Source organism: Oxyura jamaicensis, chromosome 3 (assembly GCF_011077185.1).
Source record: "Oxyura jamaicensis isolate SHBP4307 breed ruddy duck chromosome 3, BPBGC_Ojam_1.0, whole genome shotgun sequence".
Classification (NCBI taxonomy): domain Eukaryota; kingdom Metazoa; phylum Chordata; class Aves; order Anseriformes; family Anatidae; genus Oxyura; species Oxyura jamaicensis.
Window position 1 is genome coordinate 5,631,917 of NC_048895.1, and position 19,848 is coordinate 5,651,764.

The 19,848-nt window shown below is 38.1% G+C and overlaps 1 protein-coding gene across 12 annotated transcripts in view; it reads left to right on the plus strand.

The window, feature by feature from the left end:
- The window catches only part of PLCB1 (phospholipase C beta 1), a 378,680-nt gene that overhangs the window by 240,146 nt on the left and 118,686 nt on the right, over positions 1–19,848 (plus strand). For all 12 annotated transcript variants that reach the window (XM_035320058.1, XM_035320059.1, XM_035320060.1 and 9 more), the window contains one exon: positions 18,902–19,048. In XM_035320058.1, the coding sequence (XP_035175949.1) occupies positions 18,902–19,048 (147 nt within the window). The remainder of the gene's footprint in view (positions 1–18,901; positions 19,049–19,848) is intronic.

The window sequence follows — 19,848 nt, forward strand, 5'->3', positions numbered from 1 at the left end:
TAATTTCTCTTTTGAGTTCTGCAAACTCTCACAAACCTGGCACAACCTGCTGGCCACCTCCACGCTGCAGACACCACCTCCTCATATGCACCCTGTCTGTCAGCTGAGATGTGGCAACTGGCATGTTCTGCTAATTATGCCCCTTCCATGATTAAAGGAAATGGCTGATCAGGAGCAACATGGGGACGCAATATTTTCTATACTTCAGCTCCAAGTTGGGAATGCAGTTCACAGTACATTAAATGAAGTGTAGGTGTGTGCTCAATCCTACACTCGTGGAGTAATTGCAAACAAACGCTGCACGTCTGCAAAATGTCACCAAAATATAACAGTGCATATTCAAAATAATCATTTAACCTTTTAATGCAGTGTTTTGCAAAAGGGATTGTCACTCAGACATTCTCCTGTCATAAAGGACTGTTGTTAGGCTGAATTGTAGGGATAGAAAACTGAAGTGACACAATTCAGAGAAGCTTTCCCTGCAGCGAAAACCATACTTGCTTGGACTATTGAGCAGAGATGTTATTTTCAGTAGACCTGAAGATGTTCAAACTACATTTAGATGTGATCCACTATTATATACCCATGAGCTTGTTAGCCTCAATTTCCTACCTTTGCTGCTCAGATATTCCACTACATTTCTTGTGGTGGTATTGCTCAAGTCCCCTAATTTGCTGGGGCCAAAGTCAGTGGAGAGGTAGGGGTGGAAGCAAGATGTTTGGAATGGCCCCAGTACTGTCAGCTAAAATAGTAAGAACAGGTACAAGCCTTAGGGCAGCGGGACCAACAGCTAAAATAGGTAGAAAGGTAGCAGAAACCTTTATCCAGTATAGTTATCTCAGAAAGCAAAGCCCAGCAGCTCCATGAAGAGAGATGGGCTTAGGGTCATTTCCACATGCTCCTTCATGCTCCTGCATTTTTAAGTGAGTTGGGAGGGGTCCCAACTAAGCCACTCCTCAAGATTAATTGGGCACACGAAGAAACAGGAGTAGCATAAGGAAGAGGTGAGTAGCATAGCAAGGCACACAAGGGAGAGGTAATGATGTGAGAGAACTGCATGATAAACAGAAACATGGGAAACCAAGTTACGGGTGGCCTAAGGATGATTTCATCGTTGTTGTACCAGAGCAATGCAATTAAATAGTTGGACTTCTGAAGCAGGGAATAGCAAGTTTTGCAGAGTTTGGGTTCAAGAAGCAAGCCAGAAGATCTGACAGTATAGTATATGTATTTGTTCTTTCCTGGCAAAGAAAAGTTACTCTTTAAAGTAAATCACAAATACAGGTCCAGAACAGAAGAAAATACCATAACAAATTTTGAAAGCTGTGATTTAAAACATTTCTTAAGAGTAATGAGTGATTTGAAGTTACTTTGTGGTGGTAGAGATTTTAAAGGCCTGGGTGCAAGCATTAGGAGATATAAATTGCCAGTCTTCATGCCAATTAAATCATTTTTCTTCAGATTGTTCTAGTTTGAACCTTTGCATCTGCTCAGTGTGTGTGCATTTGTGCACACATGCCTACACACAAGTATATTGTTTTTGTTTTTTTTCTCCATAAGCTGTCTTTCTGACCAGCTCTGTTCCTTATCTTGTGTCACTCGTTACTAGAACATCAGATGCTTAGGTACAAACATGCACAGAAATGGTGAAAATCTGACCACTTCAATGTTCATTTCTGTATTATTTCCATATATAATTATTTAAGTGATCAATCCAGTGTTCTGACATCCCACTGAATTAAACGGATTCATGTTCAACATCCTCATGAAATAAGCCAAGCTCATTTGTTGTATTCTAACTTTCTGTAGTCCTTATCTAAACCTCCAGTGCTTAAAATGACTTTTACAAAAGCCTGAAACAAATGTAGTGGCAAATGTTCATACTTTGCAGGTCTGCTATAGGGACAGAAGGCCTAGTTTTCTAATCATCTTTCACAAAGATGCACAAAATATATATTGTCTCTATCTTTTTTCTCTGTGCAGTAGCACACATGCCAAGATGCAAACAGAAAATGAATTCTTGCAGTTCTCAAGGATTAGAAGTATTTGCTGAAAACATTTATGCTGTGGGAGTGAGATTTCATGTTTGCAACATGCAGAAGAACATCCTGGCTTCAGTGAAATAAATCCCTTAAGCATATGATTAACTTTATGGGTGGTGTGGGAAGAAAGGATAGTTATATAAAATCTCTTATGCTCTATTCCCTTCAATAATTCTTTACTGAAGCTTAATTCCCATAATTACCTATTTCCCAGCTTTGTTGAAGTGAAATTTCAGGGCAGAAATATGAGAACAGCTACCAGGGCAACTTCTAAGACTGTGATGCACAGGCCTTAGCTGCTTCCACAGCAAAGACTCGATTAGATGATCACAATAATCTCACACAGGAGCAATCCTTCAGACACATCAAGGAGTCCTGGTGCTCTCTGCCATTTCTTCCTTGTGTAGACGTTCTGGTCTGACCCTCAGCGAGACAATTGCCAAAAACCTGAAAACAGCAAAACAGGCCGGGCAGTCGCCTCTGAGGCCCTGTGGCACTGCTCACTGTCCAGGCTATTGCCAGCTTCCAGTGCCTTGAGGCAAGGAAGAAAAAGCCAACCAGAAGCCACATTATCTCCTTACATCTTCTCCATGGCAAAACTAGCAGCATCAGACTCCTGAAGAACCCTGTTACCTTCTAACTGCTGAGCCACCTGGGGCTGGCCTTCCCCTGTGTGGCCTAAGGGCCTGCTGGCAGCAGTGCGCCTCGTGGCTTCCATTACCCTGCTTGGACAGCAGTGCCAGACCTGCACTTGTCCGATGGTTGTATCTTCTCCTAGTGTTCTACCTAACTCAGTTCATGATCTGAGCACATCCACTATGTGACAATATTCTCTTCTGAGTAAATGCTTCTTCCTTCATAGCTAGTTAAATGAATCTCTAAAGAGTGGTCATACTGTCAACCTTTACAGCACTTGTCAAACACTTGACATCTCATAAGATGATTCTCATTTTCTGATTGATGTTATAGGTCCTTTTTGGTGCATGTTGCAGCTACACTAAAGCATTTAGAACACAGTAAGCAAGAGCTGTACGTTAATATTTTAACCTTTTACAACTTGGCCCTTCAGGTACCTGGTAAAATCAAATACCAATGAGCTTACTGGATAAGGGCCCTAGGTTGCGCAGTTTTGATTTAAAATGCTGCTTGTGTTTCTGCACACTGCTAATGTATTTTTAGGGATTGTATTTCTGGGATGTGATTGAGCATTTGCAACATCAGCAGGTTCATGGGCTTGACATCTTCATAGGTTAAGCATATGGAGTAGTATTTTTCTGTGGTTGAAGCAAGCTGTAGTGATTAATGCTTTGTGTCATATAGTGAAGGAGATTAATGTGCTATGTATAGCATGCTTCCTTATCAGGTGGAGGCAGAAGGAAGTTTATGGTACCACTGAGCAGTCTCTCACTGTCAGCAAAAACATGGTGTGTGGTTGTTAGGCCTGGTTAAGTAGCGTCTTGTAATTCAGCGTTTTCATGCTGCATTTGCATTGAAAGATGGCATAACTGCTAAAATGTATTCCTTTTCTAGTTACCATGCTGATTAAGGGATGAGTATTAATAAATCGGTTGCCAAGTTGTTAATTGGAAAATTTCTTATTTGCTTTCACTTTTAAGAAGGCTTGTACAGAAGTAAGTTGTTCAGGATCTTGCTGTATTATGGATAGGAGACGGCACATGAATGCTGAATTTCAGGTGTCTCTGCTTGCCATGTCCAAGCTTCCAGGAGCGATGGCCTTTGTTTCAAGACTCCAAGCATGCAGGGCTAAGAGCTATAGTCTATGTACCAGAAGAGCAATGAAGAACAGGGAAGTGAGGTTTGCAAGGGAAATGAGACGTGAAAAAGCTGGAATTGTGCTGTAGCAATAAAATATATGCTTTCAGTCATCCTAGTGGTTGGGAGCAAGAAAAGGGTTAGGTTATTATTAGATATTTTTTCTAAGTGTTTTTATAACCGAGAGAAATTGTCTTGAGTGTAGTACAGGCTCTAAAGAGGTGCTTTGGAGACTTTACTGGCCAATGGAGCTGTACACCAAGTTGTACTTAACTAGAGGTATCTTTAAGATAAGTAATGGTATAAACATGTTATTTTTTTCTCTTAAATATTCAGTTGTTTAGATTCTGCTACTGCCTGTTTTATTTTAAATGACCGGACACTTATATATGCAGAAGAAAAGAGTTTTCCTCTTATATTATGAAGTGTCTCTTTCTCCAGATTTTCCACCTATTCATAAACCTACACTTATTCATAAATCTTACATGTCGGTTATAGTTAGACATGTATTCAGAAAGATTCTAGGGGAGACAGTTTCATGACTCCCTTTGAATTTCAGTTTTAATTCTGTTTTGCTAGTGCACATTTATTGGCAGTTGTGCGGTTATTTTTTTTTTTCCTTAAGTAATAAATTAAGCAATTAACATTAAATTAAGATACATTTAATTTTATGCAGCATTTACTACGTGTGTTTTTCTCACGGTAGCCTTAACACCAGGCAATATTCACTTGAGCACAAATGTGTTTTTCCTCCCTGAAACATCAATACATTTTAAACATTTTGGTCCCACCACATTAAATTCACCTTTTAGTAACTGCTTAAGAATAATTACACATTGGAGTCTTTCAGTGGCAGAAGGGGTCATTCCCTAGGCAACAGATTTTAATGTCAAAAACAAGTACTGTGCAACTGCGGCTACACTTTTAAAACATCCTTCATAATATTTAAAGCATAAATTCTAATGTATAAACCATTCAGTCAAATGATGGAGCTTTCTGGCTCTGAAACGTTTGTAGAAAGTGTTCCAAATTGGATGAAACCCTTCAGCCTTCTAACTGTAACACTGGATATTAAGAATATTTATCAAGAAGCCCATTAACTTGGGGATTTATAGTGCTTTCCAGCATTCCAGTTTTCAAGAGAAGAGCGCTTAGCATTGTTTCCCATTCTTAAATGGCAACAGAACAATAGATCCCAGTCACAATTTATTACTATTTAAAATGTATAAGCAACACAAAAAGTTATAGCCTATCCCATGTCATCAGCTGCAAGTGCTAAGCTAGTAAGCTTGCTAGAAAGCCTTTTTTTTTTTTTTTTTTTTTAATATATATACATATATGCAAAAACGGTTAGCGTGAGTAATGTATCGCCAAAAATAAGTTTGTGGAAACAATACTTGTCAAAATGAATTTGCAGAATATGCTTCTGTAATGCATTGTTTTTTCATTTTAGATTATGCTTTTTTTTTTCTTTTTTTTTTCTGTTTTATTTTTTCTTTTCATTACTAGAGATGTAAAATTCATTTTGGATCTTGCAATTGTTTGGAAGATTGTATCTCAAGTAGAAAAAAATACTGTAGAAGTCTTTTAGAATGTAAAATCTTCAGTTACTATATTCTGTAACCCCCTTTTTTTATCCACTCTACAAGTGCTTTATTTTTTTAATTTAACTGTACCATTTATAAAATGCAACAGTGATGCGGAGTGGATTTGTAATAGTGGATTTGGCAACAGTAAACAAAGGCACAGTAGTATTTGGCTTAGTAAATAAGCAAAAGTTTTTACCTTTTGTTCTTTGGTTGTGTTTTAAATATGTACGGCCTGGCTTGGGTCTAAGACCCAGCTGCTTATGCATAGAGTTAGTTTTTGCTATTGACATAGAATTAATGATAGCATTCATCAAAATTACGTTTAGGGTTCCGGGGAAGGAAAGTTTCCTAATCTTCTATATATAATACAGATACTTTGAAAGAAAAATGAGCTTTGCACAAATGCATTTTGGGACTGGTATCTGGTAGCAGAAATAGCTCCACTGATGTCAGTGAAACCGTGACGTGTGTCAAATGGACAGACAGGGGTTCTGGAGAAACATTTTTCTGCTGCTGCCTGCCTGCATTGTGTTCGACTCAGCCTCAGACTATCAGAGCCCATAAATAGAAATCTTACTCTAAAAGTTAAACAGCTTCTTTATGCTTGATGCTGTGCCAGTGCCTCCTTTATGGAACACAGGGAGGTATTCAGTCTTAGCAGCAGGGTTTATTATTTGAAGATGAATATCAGATAAAGTTTACTTCTGAAAACATAAGGCAGCATAGACTGGAGTGCTGAAGGAAACAAGTATAGATAAACGTTGAATAAACATTGTGGCTCTTGCCTCTTCAGTATGACTGTTACAAATGTAGTGCTTTGCAGCTGCGAAGGGCCCATAAGGACAAATGGAATAATAACTGCTGTGATCCAGTGCGTGAAATGTAGAACTGGTGGCAGAAGAGCACAGTTTTCTTGGCTCTGCCACAAATGAGCTCAATGACATTTGCCCATTCCCATTCATGTGCTGTTTTGGTGGTGGTGTTTTTTGTTTGTTTGTTTGTTTGTTTGCCTCATCCTTTGGTTGACTTGACTAAATAGACAGTCAGGCCCTGCCTTGAGGAGCTAACAGCGGTCTGTGAGTCTTTCTGTATGGATAGTATGTCATAACAGGGCTGTTAACATAGCTGAAGTATGCATGCTACCATAACACAACCAAAAGAGGAAGTTTCCCTTATAACCTCACATGTAGTCATCTCCTATAACAATATCCTTTATTGTTGGATATGCTGGAATATAACTTGCCTATAAATACCAAGGTTAACACTAGGGACGCAGAAAGAAGTTGTAAGCTAAAGGACAATGTTGGCCTAATGTTGGGGATATCAAGTGGCCTTGAATAAATTTAGGCTGGAAATTAAGAGAATTTTCCTAATATTATGGTTTAGACAGTCTACCAGAGGTAGTAAAGAGGGCAAATATATATATATATATATATATTTATATATATATATGTAAAACTCAACTAGTTTACAAAAGTGATTGTATAATGCAATGCCTGTAACTGCAAGACCAAGTTTAAGGAACAGACAAGGAAGTCCACTGCAAGGAGCTGAAGTCCCTTCTGTTCAATTTAATTGAACTGGCTTTGCACAACCATGCCTTAATTCTTTTCCTATTCTTTTTAATATAAAATCTCTTCTTCAACTAGAGGAGTTTCTGGAACTAAAAATATTAACTGTTATGAAGGCTTTTCCCATTTTTTTCACACCTATAGAATGCTCACGCTCTTCTTTCTTCCCATTATACTTCAGAACAGCCTTTTTGGCAAGTGCAGCAGGAGCTTATGTTGTGAAGTATTGCTAACGAGAAAAAAGGTCTGTATTTTTAGACGTCTTTTAATGCAACTTAGCAATTGGAAGTAAGCCACCAGATTACATATTACATCTCCCAGGATCACTACGAGGCATTCTGCAGAGCATATTTTCCAGAGGTTCGGGAAGGCAGTTATGTATTCCAGTAGTGGCCTTCATTCAGAATTGTCAGAAATAACTGTAGTATTGCTGGGATTAATGGTACTTTTATCTGTCTGATTTAAAAGCTTTCCACTTATCTAGTTGTCTGCCTGTTATAGAAATCTGCCATGTCATAATGTGCTCATTCCACTGCTAGCTAGGAACTAGTATGAAGGTGTTTTTGTGGTGTTTTTGTAGTGTTTTTACAGGTTTAATTGGATCTATACTATCTGCCTTCTCATAGTCTGTAAAGGTTATCCTGTCAGAAACAATTTCTTACTACATCTGTGCTGAAAATCAAGAGCAGCTAGAGAATGGGATTGTGTCTGTAAAACCCTGTAACCCTGTAGCCTTTCTGTCCACAATAATTGTTTTAGATGATTGCAGCTCGGGGCTCAAAGTGTTCAGAAATAGCCAAGCTTGGCTTGTCAGCTGGGAGACTGAGGTGTACCTCACTGCATTCTGCCTTTGCTTCATCTGTCCTGGTACAATGAATGAAACCAGCCCAGGTCCTGGGGCCCTTAGCACCTTCTTCTCCTGTGCTCCAGACCTCAACCAAAGTCCAGAGTAGCACATATGTTTGCATGTAAACTATAGTTACAATGAGAGAATGGATCCTAAGGACAGGTTGTGGGAACATCTTTTACATTGCTGTATTGCTCTGCGTAGTTTTGCAATGTCAGCTGAAATCACCTTTATGTAGTTCTATTGTGGCTTTTAATAGCCAAGGTCCCCCTCTTGGAAGAGAATCTGGAAGGCAGTAGCTGAGGCTTGCTAATGTAAAGACTGCACAAATCAGACCACCTCTTTGAAGAAAAATTGAATTTGGAAAGGGAACAAAAAAGAAAAAAGCAGAAAACTAAATGTCTGCCAAGGAATAAACTGCAGTCCCATGTGGTTCGCTAGATAGCTTTAGATGTAGAATTTCTTAACAGTCCAACTTGGAGATGATGTTGATTGCCGTTTCAGTCTTGAGACTTAGGAGAGCATGTTTGCTTATCTACACAGTGAGATTTTCCCCCACTCTTTAAAAATAATGAAATCGTCAGGTATTTGTGCTAATGTTGCAGAAACTGTTTTGGTTTAAAGAAAGAGCTATCTGTGACTGAATAGAAAACAGTGTAGCTGAGCTGAGTGTGGAGTAAAGCAAAGCCTAAAACATTATTACAGCTTTGTAAGTACAGTAATAAAAAGTTTGGGTTTGATTGACTAAGAAGTTAGATACATAACTAAAAAGCAGAGTACCTGTAGATAGTTGGTGCATCAAAGGACCAAAAAAGAACTATAGGAGTCACTTAGGATATTGTATGGAAGAATGAGCAGAATGGGAAATACCCTAATGTAAAAAAGCAAAAGTATGGGATACCACCAGTGACAGGAGCCTTTGTGTAAACTTAGTGTTCCAGTAAAGTAACAAATAAGAAAGTTCATGGCACACTGAACAGAGAAGGTATCTATCTATCTATATATACATATATAGATATATAGGGATCTGGTTAAATATGTGAGATAAAAGACTTGTAACACAAACATACTTGATTCAAGATGTTGGACGCTTGTGTGTTTGTTAGCTATCATAGACATATATTTATATATATGTGCTATTTGCTATTAATAAAACAGTGGTTTATGATATAGCAGGTTACAATCACTGTGCTTTTAACACATCAACTCTGCTTACCAGTGTTTCTGAATTGTGGCCATGCTTTGTTACAGCAGAGGTGTTTAAAGCAGCTATAGAGATTTAGAGGATCAATATCCATTAAAATAAATGCATTTCCAACATTGAGATTTTGAGGAAGAAAAACTGTGATTAAAATCTTGAAAGAGTGGTTAAAATTCCCATGCCTGTATGTGTGTGTTGCTGTTTTCTAGCGCTACTAGTGAAAAATACATATATTTCATAGGCTTTAGACCCCTTCTTCTGTGGGTGTTTGAAAAGGGCTAAAACAACCTGTGACTTTAAGAATTTGTAAAATGGATGGCTTGTACCAGCAGAGAAAAGTGAGCTCTGAAAACTTTTTGTTCTTCTCAGTTGAAGCTCCATCTTCCTTTTCCTTGCGAGGTGGCAATGTCCTTGTCATGCTTCCAGAGTTTTGATTCTGATTGAAAATGCTCTTTGTTATAAAAACATGTTTTGCTGTTTGGGATGGATTGCATGAAAGCTTCTAGGAAGTATTTCCTCCCTAAAGCAAGCTAAGTGTCTTGAGCTGGAGTACTTCCTCTAAAATCCATTCTTAAACGTGATTTCCATTTGCAAACATTTTATTGAAAAAAAAATTGTATCCAGTGTTAGCTTTCACTATGCACTTGTACAGAGGATAAAATGGATGTGATAGCTTCATTAGAATGACAAACATTTCTGATTCCAACGTATTTAATTCTGCTTTACTTGCTTGATGATCCTTACTCTGCAAAACATTCTAGATCTTACTGTCCTTGGGCATGTGATATTTCCGCATGGATTAACTGATACTGAGCAAGCTCTTTTATGTACACTTCTTAAGCAAAACATGTTTACCTTCCAATGTTTTCCCTCTCTGACTGCTTGCCATTCGTAAACATCTATTTCGTATATTGTATAGGAGATACCATTTTCTGTTTATATTCAGCTTTCCCTGTGTCCTACTACAATACACCCATTCAAGGGTAGAGCAATGACTCTTGCTTTTTCTTCTTTCTTACTGGGTAAGTTTTCTGGTGTGATTTTTTTGTTTGTTTTTTGTTTTTTTTTCCCTAGAACATGTTGCCAAAGAAAGCTTGTTTTGGTTTGTGGCCAAACATTATGTCCATTAAATCTGTAGGGTTGCCTAGGTCTGTAGGTTAAGTTTAGTTATGGATATGTATGTTGATATATTTGATGCCATGTGTGTTTACCTCTTTTGTCAATGATTTGACCGTAAAATGCCCTGCCAATCAAATACATTTTTTCTAACTGCTATTTCTGATGCAGCTACACATAGATATATTTCTGTACTCCCTCTCTTCTCTGCTTTTCAGGATGATGGATTTCTAGGCATCTTCTTCCCAATACAGCTCTGTATTTTCAATTGTTCTTTGCTAGAATTATTAGCTACCATTTTGCGTGTTCTCATTTGATTTCCTTCCCATTTACCTGGTTCAGCTTTATCATCTTGCTTTGATAGCAGCTCGCAGATAACTGTCTGTTCTTTAAACACTATGTTGTTGATTCTACTTTTTCAGATTATTACAGGCTGTATAAAAAACTAGGCCTACTGCTGATCAGTGTGGCAGCCTCAGGACTTCATTCATGAAGTTCAGCTTTCAAATTCAAAGAAATCCCGATCTTCTGACCTCAGTTTGCTTCTATCTGCTTTTTCTGCAGATTAGTTTTTACAATAAGGAAGAGTTTGAAATAGTTTGAATTTAGAAACTCTTTTTAATGCATCACTAATAATCATATACAGCAATTGAAATGTATTGTCCTTCCTCCACTTAGTTATTAATTTGATAAAACTGTCTGAATAGTGTGAATTTTGCACCTTGCTGGTCATGGAGAATATTGCTAAAATGGAGGAGTTACTGGCTTCCTCATTCTATTGTCTGTAAATGATGGTTGGTACATAGATGTTTTTGAAATATTTGCAGATCCTGACCTCTTTTCTATCCCAAAGGGTATTTGTAAAATAGAGCAGCATTGACTTTCTTGGAGTAAAGTCCAGTAACACGGTTGTAGGGTTCTGGTATCTGGTCTGGGCTGACCTTGTACCATATTCCCTTTCTGTGATGACTTTGTGTTTAAGAGGATGTTACTTGGACGATGCTGTCCTGTCCTTCCCTAGTTTACAACAGTCAATACAGATAGAAATTCCAGTTAAGCCATGACATCATAATAATAGCACATGTACCTGGAAAGCTGAAAAGGTTTCAGCATGAATTCCAAAAGCACTTGGATGCAAATGCTGCGGAGTGGCTATGGCACGATGCGTCCCACACTGTGAATTTTATGTGAATTTGTCCTTGTAAACTTCTCTATCAGTACACAGAACTACCAAGCATATAGTAGCTAATGTGTGCACAGTGTCAAGAGACACATCAGGGGTATATGCATCCTACTTTATACCAGGCATGAGAATTTTAATACCTAATGAGCTGTGAAGTGCGGAGCTGGTTGGTGGAATATAATTCCCAATGGGACATGTTGTGCAGATCTCTCACAGGATTATCAAATGCCTTTTATACTCGGCAGATTTTAATCTTTGAGTTGAGACTGCTTGTTCAGTTGTATGGGATTATAGTGAATGTGATTAAAGTTACAGATTGTGTTGGAATAGACCTGATTTCGCTGTCAAACAAAATACCGTGGTAATTCTGTGTTGCTGGCTGGGACATATGAGGTGCCAATTAATTGCTTCTTTTCCCTTTTTTGTTTGTTTGTTTTCTTTCTTACTTTCATAAAATCTCTTGGCACAATTGTTCCTACCAGTTACATCATAAATGAGTAGATAACAGCATGGGCATAAACAAATGGAAAGCTCTACTAAATTTGCAAATATATGGAAGGAAATGTTCAAGATCTGTGCAGCCAAACTTGTTAACTGCTTGCAAACAAATGCACATCTCATCATACAAAACATCTGCAAATGTTAAGGGACAAACAAAGGGTGATTTTAAAGTTGCAAGACTGAAATGCAAAGAAGAATGAGCAGAGGAGTGGTCTTTTCCACTCTCTGTTGTGCCTCTCTGTTTTGCTGTTCTACTGTGTCACAAGACTGCCCAAAGGACTGGAAAACTCCTGGGGACAGACCTGAGCCTGCTGAGGGTCAGGGGAAAATCAGGTAGCAATCAAGTAGCTGTGCATGCAGCTTGTCTGCTGAAACAAAGGGACAAAGTTTGATTCAAGCAGTTGGTTTGAGAAGTTTGCAGGATTAGCTTTACTTTTCTATTTACTCCTGGCACACTACTACACTGCTGGGGTTTTGACTTCTATCCTATGCCTCTGCAGAGGGCACTAACCCAATGAAGAAGCTTCTTCTAGAATCTCAACCCTACTTTGAACCCTCACATCTCTTATCTTATTCTTGGCATGGTGCTGCAGGTGTTGAGTGAGCAGGGCTTTGTTTATATCCTTGAGTTGCTGAGCTGGCAAGCTCCTAAGGATCCACAAGCATTTCCACATCCAGAAACTGGATGTGCTGGTCATGCTGGCACACCGGAGAGGTTGGGAAAGCAGGAAATTTTCAAGTTACTTATGTCTTGTTAAGACAAAGATTGTTGTGTCAAAAGCAGCCTATGCTTTTGGCAGCCCTGGAAACCACACATGAACAGTTTTACATGGGGTTATTATCAATATCTAGGATGGCATTGGAAACTGCAAAACACTCTGGCCCTGCACAAGGACTGCCACAGGCCTCTGATAAGAAAAACGAGGTTCTCTAGATCTTGTCAAAAAGGATCATTAAGAACCTTACAATAACACTGTAAGTCTTCAACTTGAGAAGTCTTTGAGAAGTATATACACAAAGTATGGTGTATCCTGTTGACCAGTTTAATTGATGGGGTGGAACTCCTGGTCCCTGACAAATTTAGAAGTGCCATCTTCCAGGACTGGGGAAATTCCAGGTCTCATAACCTGCAGAAGAAAGCAGTTTGTGACTGATTAGAGTTGACAATATTGAAGAACCATAAAAGGGACTAAATGAATCAGTGGATTCGCTTCCTTACCCCTATAAATTTTGTGAATTTTCAATCAGTTCTTCACCAGAAGTATGCCACCTTCCAAGAAAAAGGATTTGGGATAACAGAAGTGATTCCTCTTGTCTTTTAGAGCTTACAAATGTTGAGCACAGAAGAGCCCTGTTTCTTACAGGCAAAGTAACAGCTACATTTTGGTTTTCTTTAAACTGCCATTCATGAACATTTTCATATTTGATCCAGTGTAATAGGTCTTGAAAAGTATGTGAATATGTAGTTGTAGGTGATAAGGAAATTTTGTGAAATACTCAGAGCTTGCCTCTACAATTGTATTTGTAGTCCCCTCCCTTTTTTTTTTTTCTTTTCTCCCTTGTAACCATTTTAAAGCAATCAAATGGAACCAGGGAGGCAGAAAAAGATCAAGCTGCTGCACAAACACTTCATGTTTCACTTAATGAAGCTGATTGCAGACTGGGAACTTCAATAGAATCTGTCAACGTCCCTATTAAATATATTATCTTTCTAGTAGGGAATCTCTCCTCTTTACTACCAAATTTTCCTGAAAAACTATCAAGTTTAGTTGACTGCACTTGACTGTAAATATGGTGGTTTTTCTTTGATATCTGCACTAATTTCACCACTAAGCACGCTGTGTGAAACTATTCAAGGTGTCCTGTGGAACCTCTTGCCAACAAGCTGCTTCACTCTTTGCTGCAGGTGAAACACTGAGGGCATTCTTGGAGTCCCCTGTATGGGCTTCCTCTTCCTTTCTGCAATGAAGAATGAGGTTTGGGTGGGACAATCACTGACAGAATTTGCGCCAAGTGACAGGCAGATGAAGTTCAGCTTCCAAATGTTGAGACCAAGGGGGAGAGGGGGATTGAAGGCATGCCACTCTCGGACTATTTGGTGCGTGCAACTAGAGTGCAGCATTTAAATCTGCAACACAGAAAAGTAGAGCGAGAATAAACCCAGGACCCAAACAGAGCAAGAGTCAAGGTCCCATTCTTTTAGCAGCTTCCTTCCCGTTTGGAGAAGAGGTTTTGATAAATGTGAAGAGAGGCATGGAAAAACATTTCCAGAGTTTCCAGTGCTTCTAGCTTTTGTAAGTTTTTAGTTCAGATACATTTTTATAATTATAGAAAGTTTATATAACTTATAGACAAGTATTCAGATACTCTTTTATATTTTTGAGGTATTAGGAATGTCTCTGATTAAGATTACATTAGAAACTTCCATATTTATCCTCAGGACATGTTCTTCTATTTTGCAGCCCCGTTACAATACACATTTTAAAAAAATCGATCTGTTATTTATTTGGGTTGCACAAAACTCTAACTAGTTCCTTATGCATGCTTTGACAATCATTAATTTCTTCAATATACTAAGTCCAGAGAAAGAAAAATATCCATGTTAATTGTCAAACACATTATGAGCATCTTTGTTTCTGTGTCAGAGCTGGACAGTTCTGACAAACATTACACGTAATCCAGCTAAGGCACAAAATGCAGTTGCTTCTTGAAGAGATGCACAGAGACAGCAGTCACCCCGTGATCAGAGTGGATTTGAATTAAGTTGAAAACAGAACAATTGGTTAAAATATCTGTAATTTTAGTTTTCATGTTGAAATAGGGTTTCTGTGCCCAGCTGTTGGCTGCAGGGGCCTTCCTGAGGGGAGCTGGGGCTGTCTCACGCCAGTTCCAGAAGGTTCCAACAGCCCCAGTGCAGGGCCCAGCTCCTCAGCAGCACCTCTGGGGAGGTGGCTGGAAGAAAGGGCAAATGTGCTGCTCAGAGGTGAGAAATGTGCTGAAGAAAGTGTGAAAAAGAGTCATGAGGGGAGAGGAAGAAGAGGAGGTTCTGGTGCTGCAGGCATGGGGCAGGGGAAGGTGCTTTGATTCTTGTCTGTGTTTCTTACTATCCTACTCCAGCTTTAATTGGCAATAAATTAAGTTAGTTTCCCTCAAGGCGAGTCAGTTTTGCCCATGACAGGAATTGGTAAGTAATCTCCCTGCATATATTTCCACCTGCAAGCTTTTTCATCTTATTTACTGCCCCTGTCCTGCTGAGGAGGCAGTGGCTTGGTGGGCAGCAGGCAGCCATCCAAGATCAATCCGCCCTGCCATACGACTTGAGTAAACCTTGAGGACACAAAGGAAAGTTTTTGTGATATATACAGCAACAAGGCTACCTGCACAACAAATAGATGTTTGTGTGTAGTTTTTTTTTTCCTCAGAAAAGTCATATAGTTAGCAGAAAGAGATCCAGTGGCACTGGGGGAAAAGTTAAGTGTTGGACATATAAATAGGCCAGACACCACTGGAAAAAGGAAGAAATTTTAAGTTTTTTTCTGTCTGAAAATTTTAATAAAGCAATACTGAGTGACCACATAGGGAAATTTTAATTAAACAGACAAATTACAGAAGAAATATTTGAGAAAAAAATAAAGCCCAACCCTGTAGAGAAAAGGATCTCAACAGAGTTCTGTAAATTCTGAGATAGCTTCTGTTATGATTACATCTTTGTTTGCTCTTCTTGGTCTGGCATTGCCAGTATAGCTAAAAGAGTGATTCTTGTCTCTCTATACATTACCTTTAAGATTATTTAGAAAGGTCTTGAACCAAACATTTTTGAAGTTGACAGTAGCATTTCAATCAACACCAGTGATCTGCCTCTGTTCTAATAAGTGACATGAGATCAAATTTAATAAGGCAATATTGAGTGAAAAGGCAAGCCAGTTAACTCCACAATTTTAAGTATATAAAGCACACCAAGTATTTAAAAGTTACATCAAAGACCTAGGGTTTAGATGTTAGAAACGCAATTGCGTATGAGGGGAAAAAAGAAAAGTAAACCTGTCTTGTCCCTTTCTCTTTTCCTGTTGTGCTTCTTTTTCATCTAACTTTTTATATCTAATCATGCTATTATGTCTTCCTAATATAGAGCTAAAGATGAAGGGTGACAGCTATAATAGAAAGAACTGATCACAATTTTTTTTTTCTTAGCAATGTCTGAGGTAAATTTGTAATATGCTTAAGAAAACAGAGAAGAAATCTTACCATTAAATTGAGGCTATTTCATTTCAGATGGCTGTCCACTGAGGATTGTCATCACTGCAGTTGGCCTCAGAATATCATTGACATTGGTCACAAACAACCTACTCTTTAATATCTAGGATACAAAGTCCCTTTGACATCTGCCATCTCCATTCCACAGTCAAACTCTCACTGGTGCGATATTGGCTGTAATTGAACTTGGAAATTACGTCACTTTCTGAAATGCTGACTGCTTAATTATGATGGGGGAAATAGCAATCTACAGCCATAAGCTCAGATAACTGTATAACTCAAAAACTATATAATTATACTTGTTAATAATGCTTGCGGTGATTTATGTTAATAACAATGGTAATATGCAGAAGGACCACTCTGCAGACCTTGGGTTCCTTCAAATTTATGTAGTGGGGAAGGGAGCAAAGAAGCAAAATGAACCACTAAATAGAAAGAAGAGAGGAAATGCAGGCCCTCAGTCTTGCTTCCTGTTATTCCGAAGGTGCTCAAGTGAGTCAGTTACCCAAACAGGCTTCTGGAGATTGCATAGTTCGGTTCCCATCAGTTCCCAGCTTAATCCACAGGTTTATCTTGGTATAATAACTAATATATTATGCCCAGTAACTTAATCTTTAGCTTCAGTTCTCCATCTGTAAAACAGGGACTACAAGGACCCTGTTTTTCGGGTATACTCTTGAGTATTAAAAGCAGAGATCATTCTGAGATGCTTGAATACTGTCAACAGGAGTCAACGTGGTCATCTGTATAGTGAAAAGAAGTTTTTCTTTCAGAACACTGTGCGATTATAAAGCCACAAGTTGTGGTTGTTGTTGAGGAATTATAAAAACTACTGTTTCATTTTAGCCTGGAAAATGAATGGCAGCAAATTTAAAGCTCCTAGTTTGGCGGAAGGTAGCCTATTCAAAACAACATGGAGATACTGATGACTCTGGATAAGCTGTCTCATACATCAGAAATTATAAATCACTGTAATGTAGTGGCTATCCCATTCAGATCTTACCTGATTTTTCCTGTAGGATGTAGCTTGTGTGGTGTGAATGTACACCACACACAATATTTAAATCAATGCTAAATTTGTGCAGTGTTTCTGTTCAATTAATTTTAGCTCAAGTTAACTCCATGATAGCAGATGACTCTGTCTACACTCATAATGTCTCTTGGTAGATTCATGTAGCAGATTGGTTGCTTATAAATCTTTGTTTCATGAAAAAACTCAGTGGTGTTTTCTCCTGATTTTCTGTATCTTGTATTTTTTCTTGTGAAAGTGAAAGTACATAGGCCCCTGTCTGCAGATGATTAATTACTCTACGACAAAGCAGCTGTGGAGCCTGGCAAGACTGCACTCAGATTACGGTCTTAAAATAGTGGATGGACTTAATGTTTTTCTTTCCAACCATCTTACAATTGTTGTCATAAGAATGAAAGAGAATTGCATTGCTCTGTATTGTCACTACATTTCTTGTCGTATGAATAGGTTCATTTAGTGGCACCATCTTAGGTTGTTATGAAAATGAGGCATCTGAACTTAAGGCTGTTGCATCTTTTTATCTCTGAGCAAGAGCCAAATCCCAGGGTCCAAGTACAGATTTTAAGTAAATGCGATATTTGCATCATGTGATTACAGGTTTTACAAAAGTGATTCAAGGATGCCCGTTGCTTTTTCATATGTTTTAAAAAAAAATGTAAGTTTATCTGTTGGACAGGTAAAAGGGGTTTGATGCTTAGGGAGAGAATAGCAGAGTTATGAGAACTGAGGTGTTCCGTTTTTCAATCCCATAGTCAGTTGATATAGGATTTCTTGGGTAGAGATACTATGCAGAATGTTTTGTGGTAGGGGCAATTCTTGGGAGGCAACTGCCATGTAGCTGCCTCGAGGTTCTTCAAAGATACAGAAATTCTGTTTTACTATAGAAAGTAATCAAATTAACTAAAGTAACGCAATTGAGTACATCTACAGATGAAACCCAGACAAAGTTACAAAACTATCAGACAAAGAAAAATGTCTCAAATTGGTTCAGATTAGCATTAATCATCAATTATAGACTACTGTATTTTTATTCCTTTTTTTTAGCCTAAATGTACAAATCAACACTAACCCTACAATCAACATTATGCAGAAGGCTTGATAGGAGAAATTCATCTTGATGTAATAAGCACAGCTCCGCTGAGATCAATGGTGATATTTAGGCTGAGGATAGGACTCAGCTTTCTAATTTGCCAGCAGCATATGAAATGATCATTTATGCTGGCACTCTAGTGAGATAAGAATTGGAAGACAGATATAAGAATTAAGGAACGAGGCTTAGTTCCCCCTTAAAAAGTGGTTCATTTAGTTAGCTTTGCTTTGCAGTTTAGTTGTGTTCATATAACACACGTGGAATCATATTCAAGAGAGATTGAAGTTAACCTGTTTCTTTGAGTGGTTCTGTTTGTTGGTTTGTTGGTTTCTTCCAGCAAGGATGCTTTCTTTTGTCCTCAGAAGAACCCCCTCCTTGATATGCTGTGGTTTATTTTCTCTGTTTGTGTAGTCATCTGTAACTCTGATTCCCCTGTTCCTTTGATTGTCGATAGACACTGATTATGACAAGATTATTCTTCGGTACAGGTAAAGAGATGTGTATTATATGCAACTTAAATGGCTGAAAATGAGGTAATAGTAATAAAAAATATATTAATAACTAGTTGAAGGCCAGTCTGACGATTATGTGGTCTGTCACATAGACCATTGTATAAGTGTATTTTTTTGACCATAGCATCTGTATGTCGTAAAATCTATACTTGAAAGTAATGGGTGCTTTCCTTGGATCTGTGTTTCTCTCAGGACAGATATCAGTGGATGGATTTATGCGATATTTGAGTGGAGAAGAAAATGGCGTTGTTCCACCTGAGAAACTGGATTTAAATGAAGATATGTCTCAACCACTGTCACACTATTTCATCAATTCCTCACACAACACCTACCTCACAGGTACAGTGTTGGAGAGATCTGATTTCTTCTCTTACAAGAATTCATATCATATTTGTGCTGATACTGTAAAATACAACAAGAGCAATAGCAGTAAATGACAACAGTGCTTAGTCTTCAGGGAAGCAAGGGTAGCACTTTTAATTGTTTTCCTAGCTACTCCAGTTCATACATTGAATTAACAAGTGAGCAGTTGCTGTGTTGTTTGGATAAAATCTGATGAAGCCCAATGAAATCCCTGAAAATTTCCCTCTACTTAGATAGGATTCCAAGAATAGGTCATTTTCTGGGGAGGAGAGAGAAAGTACTTTCAACAGCAATCAAGACTAGTCAAGCAAGTATGCAAAGTAGAATATGGAAACATCTCTATAGCTAATAAATTTGCCCATAAACATTAAATTTGACAGTTTGTGCCTTCAATTAAATTTGCTTTGAATCAGAGAAACAAGAGGTCTCAACATGGCTTTCTGATGGTCCATTCAAATCTGCAAGGAATGGAAATCTGTTTTTTAACAATGTTTCCAACGTGTGACCTACCAGTTTATGTGCTGTCATGTTTTTTAAAATTCTGATCATTCAAAAGATCCTGTTAACTTTGTTTAATGAGTCTCAACTGTATTATTTGAACACCAAGGTCAACAGTGCTTTAAGATTCCTTAAAAAAAAAAAAAAAAAAAAAAAAAAATAAGAAAAAGCGTTTTAGATAAGCAGATGTATACCAGGAATTTTCTTATTTGATCTGATGTTTGTTTTGTCTTGTCATGTTTGCTAATGTTTCAACATTATGTGAAAAAAGAAGTAAT